The sequence below is a fragment of the Macrotis lagotis genome, chromosome 1 (assembly GCF_037893015.1).
Source record: "Macrotis lagotis isolate mMagLag1 chromosome 1, bilby.v1.9.chrom.fasta, whole genome shotgun sequence".
Taxonomy (NCBI): Eukaryota; Metazoa; Chordata; class Mammalia; order Peramelemorphia; family Peramelidae; genus Macrotis; species Macrotis lagotis.
The window spans coordinates 678,189,846-678,202,907 of NC_133658.1; the positions used below are offsets into that span (position 1 = coordinate 678,189,846).

The 13,062-nt window shown below is 31.6% G+C and overlaps 1 protein-coding gene across 2 annotated transcripts in view; it reads right to left on the bottom strand.

Annotated features, from left to right (window-relative positions):
* ITPRID2 (ITPR interacting domain containing 2) overlaps positions 1–13,062 on the bottom strand; it is a 46,059-nt gene that overhangs the window by 29,089 nt on the left and 3,908 nt on the right. For both annotated transcript variants that reach the window (XM_074215567.1, XM_074215566.1), the window contains exons 3-8: positions 12,802–12,851; positions 11,932–11,988; positions 10,036–10,075; positions 9,842–9,940; positions 7,317–7,525; positions 5,931–6,625 (exon numbers count right to left, since the gene is read on the bottom strand). In XM_074215567.1, coding sequence (XP_074071668.1) covers positions 5,931–6,625; positions 7,317–7,525; positions 9,842–9,940; positions 10,036–10,075; positions 11,932–11,988; positions 12,802–12,851 — 1,150 coding nt within the window. The remainder of the gene's footprint in view (positions 1–5,930; positions 6,626–7,316; positions 7,526–9,841; positions 9,941–10,035; positions 10,076–11,931; positions 11,989–12,801; positions 12,852–13,062) is intronic.

Below are 13,062 nucleotides of genomic sequence, written 5' to 3' on the forward strand. Positions count from 1 at the left end.
TTAAATTTCATGGACACCAAATGGCACACAAAAACTGTTAGGTAAGTCCATCTTTTTGGGGTCATACATATATTTTGGACACCATATTTTACAACATTTTCCTACACAATTTTCATTAGTAATATATTATAAACTACTCATAGCCTCTATGAATCTCTTCATTGCCCTTTGGATGACTTGCAGAATCAGTTCTTTAGATGCTTTCCATGCTGTCATCAGAAAAATACTAGTTAACCAGCACTAACTTGTAATCATTAAAATACTTCAATTCCTCAAATGAAGTTTGCCCACATAGCTGGGTTACATTTGATATTTTATAATTGACCAAATTCCCATCCTCTCAAAAAAATTAAGTCATTAAGATTATAATCAAACTACTTTTTATTCACGCCATCATTCTATGATAAACAGCTTCCTTAAATTTCAATTGTTTCTTTACATTTCTGATAAAACTTGGTTCTGCCTTACTTTACTTAGATAAGCAGCTGAAATTTAATCACTTTTTTCTACTTACTAAATTAGACATTTTTAATAACCCCTACAGGTGAGGCAGGAATACAAACTCAGAATAAAAACTGAATTTAAGATATTTTGTTCTATAGGTTATTGAAATTAAAAAGGACATTTGTATCTTAGAATTTTAATTTTTTTGCAAAGAAAAATGTTTAAATCTCAAGTGGATCATGTTATGACATCTTTCTTGATACCCTTTTCCTAATATGTATTTTCAATCATTTAAAGATGCCCAAAGAAGAATTCTTTATTCATTTTTAACCTTTCTAAAGGCTTTTAGTAGGAAAGATGATTTCCTATTGTCTCAACTTTCTGTAACCCTCTCTTAAAAAAAAATCCTTCAAGATTATATATATATATATATATATGGACCATAGCAAAACATAAACAATTTAAGAAAATGAACTTTCTGAATTGGTATTCTTGAAAATTGATAAAATGCTGATTGTTCTGTTATCAAAATTGTGTCCTGACTTCAATAGTATTAATTTTATATTCTAGAACATTCCTGTATCTTCTTTTTCACAACAGCTCTCAACAGGTGGATAATTTAACTTTAAAATTGATCTTTAGGGGTGGCTAGGTGGAGCAGTGGATAGAGCACCAGCCCTGGAGTCAGAAGTACCTGAGTTCAAGACTGGCCTCAGACACTTAATAATTGCCTAGCTGTGTGGCCTTGGGCAAGCCACTTAACCCTATTTGCCTTGCAAAAACCTAAAAAAAAAAGAAATAAATAAATAAAAACTGATCTTTATCAGAATTTTTAATAAGATTAAAAATTAACACATTTTAGAGGAAAAGGATAGGAAATAAGGACTAAACATATGACTTCATATGATGTTTGGAAGGTTTTTTCCCTTCCAAAGTTTATAGAATTGTTTCAAAGCATTAAGTATTTAAATGATCTGCTGAGGGTCAGAGAATTAATATGCGATAAGAGGCAGGACTTGAACTGTGGTCTTTCTGGCTTTAAGGTCAATTTTCTACCCTTTACACCACACTGCATCGCCTCAGAAAAAAAAATATAGATAAAATAAATAAAACTAAGGCTGCATACACTATTACAAAAGAACACTGGCTTGAATTGGAAGCAAAATGACTTGGATTCTATTCTGGGTCCGGCATTAACTAGCAACAAGACATTCATCAATTCATTTAATGTGCTTTTTCCATATGTGAAGATTGGGATGATCTAGATAATCTCTAAAGTCACATCAAACTCTAAAATATTAGCCTGTAATTTTAACTTGAACAATACTTCAGTTACGGACAAGGAACTGGGAGAGTGGGGAATTTAGCACAAAACATTCAATTCTGTTAATTTAATAATATTTATTAAGTTATCACTGTGCAGAAATCATGGTTTGTTTTGTGTTTTGAAAAGCAGTCTCTCTTTGTTCTGAAAAAATTTACAATCTGGATAAGAAAACAAAATATACAATTACTTGTGCAGCAAAAGCAAAATAATTATAAAAATTGTTCTGTTCACATGCACTATAATAAAGTCCAAAAGAATATATGATAAAAACAAATGGGATTTAAACACAAATCTAAAAATAAGTTTGAGTACACTAATTTTGGCAAAAAAAAAAGTTCTAAAGTTTAGGAGATGAAAAGTCAAAAAATGAGTCTCAGCTAAAACTATAAAAAGCAGCAACTTCATTTTAAGCATACAAATATATATTGAACACATTTTAAAAATTCACACACATGGACAACAGCTATACCATCAGTAGCACATTCACATACTAATTCTTTGACACTGGGCAAATCACTGGGATGTAAGGAAAATACTACATAGAATCTTCTTTCACAGTGGCAGTTGAAGACAAAACAAATAATATCTCTAGATATGATCAATTAGCCTATTGTTATACAACGTTAACTCCACAGGAGATAATTTATTCCTAACTTATCAAAGAGCAATTGCTGATGTAGGATAACTTTTAAATTGGAGCTTAACCAATCATTATATTACTGCTCTGCTGCTTTGAAAAGTACATTGTTGCAGTAACATATTCATAAGTTGTCAAAAAGAACAAAAGAAACAATATATAATTTTGTCATTATAAACAGAAAAAGCAAACAAATTTCTGATTTTGCAAGTTTAAAAAATTAATAATTTGGAATGTTTGCAAAATACTTAAATGTAAGCAAACTGTCATCCAAATTGAGAAATAATATCTGGCTATTTTACATGTGATAAACAACTGAATTTTACAGACCTGGATTCATCTTCCCAGTTTCTTGGCTTTTTTTCCATTTTATATGTATATAAAATCTCTTTGCTCTCAACTTCTTGCTGCTAAAGTTTCTCTCCTCTGACCCTGATAGAATTCTTCTTTTACTGGCACGATGTCATTTTTAAAACTTAATGACCTACCTAGCAACCCAAAGGCCTGATGTTCACTAATCTACTAAAGAGAACTGGCTTACTGAGAAAGACTTTTGAAATAACTCTTAGTCATACTTATTGGCTGTCTTCATAGGAAGTTAAGTTTCCAATAGAACTCAAAATTCAAAGGAAAAAGATTGTAAAAAGTTACAACGCATTTTCACTGAGATCTAAAAGTTGTGTTAGTAGAATTGTTCTCATTTCTATCAATATGCCCCAAATTTAACTGGGAGAAGAGGAAATAAAGTAACATGCTTCCCGTCTTTATCCATTGTTTAATAAACCTTCTTTAAGGATCCCAAGGGGGGGTGGGGAGAGGGTGTGGAGTTTGAAAAATACAGTGCTAGTCATTTTAAAATGAACTTGAAAACAAAGATTAATTTTTAAATTATGATAATTATTCATATGTGCTTTTCATTTCATTTCAAATGTGCTTGAAGCACTCAATTTAAATCTAGACAAATCAAGGTTTAAGGGTAAACACACAAACACAGATACCCAGACTCTTCTGGGGGAAAGGGAGGTGTTCTAATTCCTCTAAATCTTACCCAAATATCTAACTCTGTAATCCAAAGTATTTTGGATTTCTGGCAAATTTTTGTGGAATGACAATACAATTGTGTTCATATAGCACTTTTAAGGCTTGTGAAGTGCTTAGTCACAATCTTCTTAGGTAGACAGCACAAGTAATTCCCATTTTACAGGTGAAGACAGGCTCTGAAAGATTAAGTGACATGCCCAAAGTCACACACTAGTATCTAAGGTAACAGTGGGGCGGACTAGGTGGCGCAGTGGATAAAGCACCAACCCTGGAGTCAGGAGTACCTGGGTTCAAATCCAGTCTCAGACACTTAATAATTACCTAGCTGTGTGACCTTGGGCAAGCCACTTAACCCCATTTGCCTTGCAAAAAAAAAATACCATTGTATTTAAGGTAACATTAAAAAACTATGATGTTACACTGTTTTTTGGTGGGGTTTTTTTTGCCTCATCTAGGAAACAACCCTAAAATTCTGAACCAAAAAGACAAAGTAACATACAACTTAAGGTTCCCCTTATCTATTTGGGACCCAAATTAGACTTACCTGGTATCTAGAGAAAGTTCTTGAAGACCAACCATGTTGCAACAGCTAGAAAAAATGAACTGGAATTTGGCCAACCTTGTTTGAGTAACACCTTTAATATTTGCCTTCTTCAAATATGCTGTTTTTGGAAACTTTATAATAATTACTAAGAAAGCTGATTATGTCATATTTGGAATATTGGTTATCTGGTCTAAGGATGCCCCATTTATTAATATTCAAATTTAAGTATATTTCTTCGGTTTGGTTTTCTTATTTAAATTTTCTTCCAATTTAATGGAAGAAAATTTGTTTCAGCAAGAATGATAAATTGTTGTTTCTATATGTCCATTATCAAAAATGGATAACTATTTATTAAAAGTCTATCATGTGTCAAGATATTGTACTAAGGTACAAAGAATAAGAAATAAGAATAAGAAAATTCCTTCTCACAATGGAAGAGTGACAACACTTTGGACAAAAATAATAGTTACATTTGCAAGAGGAAAAATTAATAGGGAAAGATAATAAATTTAAAATGCTTCAAAGTTTGAAATGTTTTAATTCAGACATTCAGTGTAAAATGTCTAATGTGCAAATGTTGATATAGGATTGAAACTCAAGGAGAGACTGGGACTGATCATTTCTAGTAGTCATTTGATTACTAACTGCACATTCCTCTCTCTGGCCAAGCAATGGATACTGAAAGACCTTAGAGTTCCAAGCTGAGAGTGTTAATCATACAGCACTGATCTTTATCTATAAGACAAATAAGACATCTACAATTTTTAAAAATCATTTGTAAAAGAGTTAGAGATATTTTAAAAAATTTCCATGGCCATTGCTTAAGGTTTTGTGTTACTTTTGTGACTAGAGACTATTTGTAGTACTGTGTTTACTAGTTTTAGTATGTCGCCAAATAGTTGTAAAGGAAAAAATATATTTAAATCTTAGGTGAACATTACATTGTAAAGGTTATTTTACTAAAGACAATAAATTATTATTCTTTTTATAAAAAGTACTGCTCAAAGCAGGATGGAATGTACTTTAGATTACATCTTTTTCAAAATGATTCTAGTTCAAGGATAAATTAGAATGCAATATTAATTTTCAGAAGGAGAAAACTGGATAATTCCACCCATACATACACACAAGGTTTGCAAAAGTAGAGAAACTTAGAATCTTCTAAAAGGCTAGCTTTAAGTTACAAGAAATGGAGAAATTTACACAAATGCGGGAAAACCAGATATCAAAATTTTTGATTGCTAGATAACTTTTCATGATACAGAAATAAAGCTTTTCAAAGGGCAAGAAATCATTAATCAACAAGCATTTATTCATGCTACTGGACTTGAGGCATTGCACTAGGAATACAAAGACAAAAAAATACACTTTTTCTCAGCTTGTACTCTCAAGGAGTTTACAATCCATCCATAACTTAGAAGTTTCCTAATTCTTTTAGTCATATCCAATTCTGCTACATTTGATGCATAAATAACCCTTGTCAGAATTTCTGTAAGGTAAAATTTCTGAACACTTGTTGTCTTCCTTTTCGTATGTATACTTTACCTACTCTCCAAATGCCCAATATCATGTTCTGTTTCCGCATACCTTCAAAACACTCACACAAACACACACACACACACACACATACAGAGCTCGCCTTGTGTGTGTGTGTGTGTGTGTGTGTGTATATATATATATATATATATATATATATACTCACACATTTTTTTGTTATAACTACACCTATATCAGGAAAATGGTCATTTATTTCATCTATGAAAAAGATAAATTCTTTCAATACCAACAATGTCAAACCAGAAAGTTTTAATTTTTTTTCACTCATCTGATCTTTAATTTCATAAACTCTTTAGTTTATATGAATCTGAGGAATAAATAACTGATTTTTAAAAAAATTACACAATAATTGAACACAGTTTCAGTATTTTTCTACCTACCTCTTCCATCTCAAAGGAGTCCTTTTGCGATATCAAAATATTCTTTATAGATGGATTGGGTATTGGTACACAAGGTTCTTTATCTGCTATGGATGTATGAACATTTTTCAGTTCACTGCTGCTTTCTATCCCACTGCTGGTGGACATATTGAAGTCACTACTGAAATTAGAGTCTATAATATCAGATTTTTCACCTTGTCTAATTTCATGACTTTGGGATTCATTATTTTGATTATCTTCTGTTCCTTGGCTTAAATTACTATTTACTTCATCAGAAAGTTTTTCAATGTTAACATTGCCCACAAGGTTTGTTGAATTAGCAGATACCTCTTCTTTCACTGTAGCTAACAAAGGTGAACTATCTTTCTTTTTTATATTTTTGGGTGATTTTGGATCACTTTTAATGCCATTTTCTTCAGTCCAAGGAACATTTGAAATTTTTCCCTTTTCAGCTGGTGGGGATGGGGTACTTTCTCCTGCTAGTTGATTCCCACATAAATTCAATTTTGATAGTGTTTTCATTAAGCGACTTGCAGTGTTACTTCGAGTTAAAGGTGGAGGGGTATCTGTCTCCTTGTTAGATATCACAGAAGACATACTACCAATTCTCTGCAATGGAGTCCCAGAAACTTGAGAATATAAAGAAGAAAAAGCATTGGCCACAGTAGTAAGCACTTCGATTTGACGAAACCGGCCTACATGAAAACAAAAACAAATTTAAATTTGTGACATGTTACATTATATTAAAAAACCAAAACTCTTTATGCTTCCTGTTTTCTAATCTGAGTTTCATATAGTTTCCAATTGTACCTTTGTGAAAAGACTATATTAACACAAACAATAAGAGTTTATCAAGTGTTTGACATGACAAAGCAAAATAAATGCAAAAGGGCAACAGTGTATATTTCTGGGTCACACCTCAGTTTTTTACTTCCCTGTTAAATATTCAGCAACTACATAAGAAACACAAAAACATTAAGCTTAAATGATTGAGGAAAACTGCTGGATTTTAGACTGTGATTTCATCTAATGATTACAGTGGTCCCTTCTTCCACTTCTCATTTCTAAAACTAAGACACAACAGTACTGTTCTTGCAAGTAAATTATTCTTGGTAATATCAATAGAAGCATACTTTATTTTTGAGGGACATACAAGAGTGAGTTTTGTAAATAAATTCTAGATAAACTAAATTTGACTTTTCATTTTTTTGTTGGAGATAAAATTAAGTTATTCAAACTATTAGTTTTTATTTTAAATATAAAGGTAATATTTCATTCCAGTATATTTGTTATACCATTCCTGAAAAATGAGGATATTTAGAAAAATATATAACTATTTACTGTGACTGTTAAACCATAATTTGTTCATAAAAAAACCCAACTTACTTGTTAAAGCAAAATTTGGATTTTCTACTTCCATTCGCTGCATTTGAGCACTTAAAAATACTTTAATATCTATCCCTCTGGCAAATGATGCTGAATTAAAAAATCTTGATGGAATTTTAGAAGCAATATCTGGTTCATCTCGCCCAAATCCAAGATTGTACAGAATTTCTTCAGGATCTTCTTCATAAAGTTCCAGAAGCTCTGAAACACTGGGTAGGAAGAGGGGAGGAAAAATAAAACAAAATGCAAAACAAAAATATCTAACAGTTGACTTGATAAACAAGTTAAAATCTATACAATATACACCCTGCTTTCCTAAGATTTTAAAAAGTATAATAAAAATATCTTTTCTAGTTGTCATTATCTCTTTAAGCCTTTACATTTTGGCATTAATAGTTTTTAAGCATGCATTGACCTTGATGTTGTATACTACAAAATAAAAGGTTCAAAATAAAACCTTCAAGTAATTTGTTAGAAAATTAACAAAACACCCATAAAAATAACCAATCAACACAATTCTAAATGAATCAATACTCACCTTATTGACTTCATCATTTTAGTGGATTTCCACTAAAAAAATTTATTGGCTTCCTTCTCCCCCACCTTTCTCTCACTTCCCCACCCAGGTGGGAAGGGAAAGGAAGAGTTTTGAGAAAATAAAGTAAAAGTAAAATTATGAAAGATATTTCTTCATTAGGAAGGAAATAAAATGGAACTATGAGACTTATAAAACTCTGGTGCCAAAGATGTAGAGCTTTTTTTGCTGTCCAAGGTTTGTCATCTCTTCTTTGGAGACAGTACAGATAGTGAACAAATAGAGCAAGTTGGGAGGGGCCTGGATCTTTAAGCAATTCAGCTCAGGCAATGGAAGCAGTGAGATAAGGACAACAGGATATAATAAAAAAGGTGGTTTCAACAGAACACACATCATCCCTCCACTAAGTTCCCATTAGTAATCTAAGATAGCAACTTTGAAGGTCTGTGGGAAAAATTATTCATTGTTCAGAAAAATTAGTATAGTATTTAACTTTATGTGATCTGCACCTAGAATGTTGTCTTACCCCAGTAACTCTCTAGGAATGCTAGACATGACTAGAAGGTATTTCGGATTCCCCTAGGCTAGATCCACCCAAAGCATTCTTGTTTTAGGTTACCACATCCAGGCCTGGCTTAGAAGTCCACTAAAATGCTAGTGTATTGGTTTTGCCCAAGTGTTATTGAATGTTTCTATTTTCTAATATCCATTCCAATCTATCCTGCTTTCAATTTGTCTTCTAGGCAAAAACTGTGTAACTACATACAAAATCCTATATAATATAAACCTTTCCAGTTCTCTCTCTCTCAATATCTACATTAATTTCAGATTCTAGCTTTTGTTTTTGTGAATAAGATAGAAAGAATAATAAATCTGAAAACAAGGACTTGAAGTGAAGTCATCATCAATCACAGTGTGCTGAAATTCCAGTATAAGAGTTTTTTAGAAAGTGTATAAACTTTGGGGTGGCTAGGTGGCACAGTGGATAGAGCACTGGCCCTGTAGTCAGGAGAGATCTGGTCTCAGACATGTAATAATTACCTAGCTGTGTGACCTTGGGCAAGTTACTTAACCCCATTGCCTTGTAAAAACAAAACAAAAAAATGTATAGCTTTGTTCCTGAGAAATATAACTTAATTTTCGAAATTATTATATGAATTTGGTTCAAAGTTCAGCAAATTAGTCGTTTATTCTGTATTTCTGCTTCAGATTATTTGGTCTACTCCACATTATACCCTCCTATTCGACTAAATAGTTCCCACATCCCTTTACATCAGGAATTAACCTAAAGTTGACCAATAATCAAAGGCTCAGGGATAGATTTTTAAGGAAGCTGTGAACTTAATTTTATTTTATTTTAGGTTTTTGCAAGGCAAATGGGGTTAAGTGGCTTGCCCAAGGCCACACAGCTAGGTAATTATTAAGTGTCTGAGGCCGGATTTGAACTCAGGTACTCCTGACTTCAGGGCCGGTGCTCTATCCACTGCGCCACCTAGCCGCTCCTGTGAACTTAATTTTAAACTGAATTTAAGGAGTGGCTAGGTGACGCAGTGGATAGAGCACCGGCCCTGAAGTCAGGAGTACCTGAGTTCAAATCCGGCCTCAGACACTTAATAATTACCTAGCTGTGTGGCCTTGGGCAAGCCACTTAACCCCAATGCCTTGCAAAAAAAAAAAAAAAAAACCTTAAAAAAAACTGAATTTAACTGAAATTTAGCATCGTCTTCAATTATGATAAAGGGATCATAGGCTTCATTGGACTGCCAAAGCAGTTCATGACAAACACAAAAAGACTAAGAACCCTTCTTATCCCCAATCTTCATAGTTCAATTCAAACAGGATGTTAAATTATCTTAAAACACAATTAAAATAAATGCCTGCTGACACTGGAAAATGAAATACTCTGAATTTTATTTGTTTATGCAAGAAAGACATAGAAGACAACTTTGATACAATTTAATTCCATATAATTTTAAAATATTTCAGTTACCTTGATACTGTTCCACTACTTTTTCCAGAACCAGTAGAATTCATACTTCTCCCCTTTTGATGGAACTGAAGTCGTCTTTCCTTAGCCAAGACACTATTGCTGTGAATATAAATCAATTACATGAAACTTTATTTTTCATTATGCCTTTTATTGACAAATTGTTTTAGTAAGAGAAAATCAAGCAAAGTACATACCAGGGTTCAGTTTGAGCATCACCTTCATGTAGTTGGTTAGCTGCAAAGAGAAAAAAGCATGCATAAAAATATTTACTAGTCATCATTACTCTGATATAGTATATATATATGAAAGTAAATTAGCCACATGTTCATAACTAGTGTCCTAGATTCCAAATTCCCATCTTGGCTTGAAATCTGCCTACCCTTAGGTATAATACAAAGATAAAATGAGTCATATGTTTTTTATATACTCCATTTTAGTGTTTGAAATTAAGAAGGAAAAAATCTCTGCAAACTGAATTTTTTTACATAATCATTTGGAATAAATGAAAATGATTATACAGCACATATTAAAAAGTGCTAATAGACTAATTAGAAACTGTTGACAACAGAAACATAAAATCAATGTCTAAAAAAGCAGGTGGGAGATTCTCTAGTCTTCATGCAACCAAATTTTTGTATATATCACACACACACACACACACACACACACACACACACACACGTCCTACTGGCAATACATTTCCTTTTTTAATATAAAGAAAATATGATGACTATAAATAATTCAATTCACCAAATATTCATTAAATAGTTAATTTACATGTTTCTTAAATTTTATGTACATTTGAAATAAGACTTAATAAAACATAATGTTTAGTAATATTCATTTCAGCTATTTATTTTTCATTTCTGCTCCAGGTATGTCTTTTTAATTTGCATGAAAAGAACAAGAGTTAAACTTTAAAAAATACAACTTTGAATCCTTAAAAAATCATTCAAGTCTGATGAAACTGATAAAACCAATGGTAAAAGTAAGTTGTTCTCAAAATTAACATGTATTTTTATAAAGGAATTTTTTATACAACTTTCAGTTTGCTGAGAGGTAAGCAATAAACACAAGTTCACTAAAAAATTTAGTACTTCAGAACATTCCAATAAAAATAATCCACATAACATCTTTAGAAATTTTTCTAAAGTTCTCACTCTCTTTATAGTGTGACCATACCAGCTAAAATAGATTATATTCAATTAACCAAAAATTAAGGGTATTATTTATATGGATGAGTTTAATAGTTTTATTACTTTAGAACAATTTAAAACCCAGACTATTTGTTTTTAGTCTTGAGGAAGCAGCATAAAGGCAACTGCATAAGAATGATGATAGCTACTATCAATAATGTAATGTATGACCTGAAAAAATGCAAAAGGAAAGCTATAAAGAAACTTAAAAACAACCAACTTTTTCACTAAAAAAGAATTTACTCTTAAAACACCCAAACTATTTTTAACCTAAAAAGTTTTGCTCTCAACACAAAGAAAAATTTGAAAATTGTAGCATTAACACATCATTAAAGAACACAATAAATGACTGGTTTCCCTTTTGTCCATTTCTAATAAATTCTAACATAGTATATGTCCCTACCCTTGTTCCATGACCTTTTGAAGAGAGAGGAAAAAGAAAATAAAAGGAAAAAAATCTGCCTAAGTCACAAAAACAGTAGATAATGACAAGTAGCAGCTGCCAGCATGATCTTAGCATAATTCATACTGAATCAGCTTCAATTTGTTTTTTTTCAATGTCTATCTATTTTAGTTTGCCTCTCTTAGTACCACTCTTCTCTCAGTTATTTCTGCAATCTTTTATTCAAAATGTAAGTATTGTACCCTAGGAAGGAATATGGAAAATTCGGTTCCTTTTCCACAAACTTTCTTACGCTAAGCCTATGTGTTATGACTAGAACATCAGAGCACACAGGAAAGATATGGGCAGATAGGTCCCAGTAGTTTTTAAGATAACTAAATCTGGCTCATCGGGTAGAAATTCTAAAGTACATTCAATTTCCTTGCCATTAAAAAAACGTTTTTTCCAGAATGATATATTTCATTCAAATCATGTAATTCTTAAACACATACCCTCAGCTCCCAAAGACAGGTCATCTTCAAAACTTCCTCCATTTTTCACAAGCACACCTGAAAATTAATATTTGAGAATTCAGAAAACTTAATATTGTGTTTTCTTTCCAAAGTAGAAAGTTGATATTCAGGTTAAACATTTACAGTTCATATAAAAATTTAAGCAAGCAAAATATGTTGTAAATTATAGTGAAATACTTCAGACCCTGAAACTACTTGGTTATCATTATTGAATTAACATAATGAATAGCCTTAAAAAAGGTCAAAAAATAAATAAAAGATTTTTAATAATAATTTGTCTACATTAAATTTTCACAAATCCATCTACAAGCTATTTAAATCTATTATTTTTAATGATGTTTAATTAGATAACATTTCACGTCCAGAACAATCTTGATCCTAGAACAGTCATTTGTCTAACCCTCCCATATTAAAAACCAAGAGGTCAAAGCTAGATCTCCTGAGACTGTTTTTTATTAGCCCTGTAACTACCTAAACATTCTTGTACTTTGAACTTTAAAAGTTCAGTTTTGCACAGGTGATAAATTTTCAGGTGTGGCAAAGTAAGAAAAGAAATATTTAATTATTTTATCAGGAGTGACCCAGTTCACTCTACAGAAATACTTATTACTGCCAAATCCCAACCACACCTGATTATAACAAAACTAAGACTTATAAATGGAAAAGGGGTGAATTTCATGAAATATTTGCTTTTATGGTTTAAACTAGGTAAGTTCTTTTCATTTAGCCAACCTATAGAAAAAACTTTTTGCCTGTACCAGCAAACTTTTTATATTTGCATCTGACTTAAACATATGCTTTTAATCCAAAATAAAAGAGCAAAAACCACATTTTAAAAATTTCTCTTACCCTTAAGTGTAATATTGCTTTGATCATCTAGTGATGCTCCCAAAGGTGTTCTGAAATCAAATAACACACAAAACTGACTCAATTCTTTAAAAATATTTTTCCTTTACATTCTAGCTTAACAGGTTATATAATAACAAATTTAAAAACCACAGTTTCACTCTTCCTAGAACATACACAAGTACTGAAAATTGATTATACAAGTAATACTCAAGAATTAAGAAATTATTTATTGTGTAGACAGTTCACTAAGACTGACTCAAC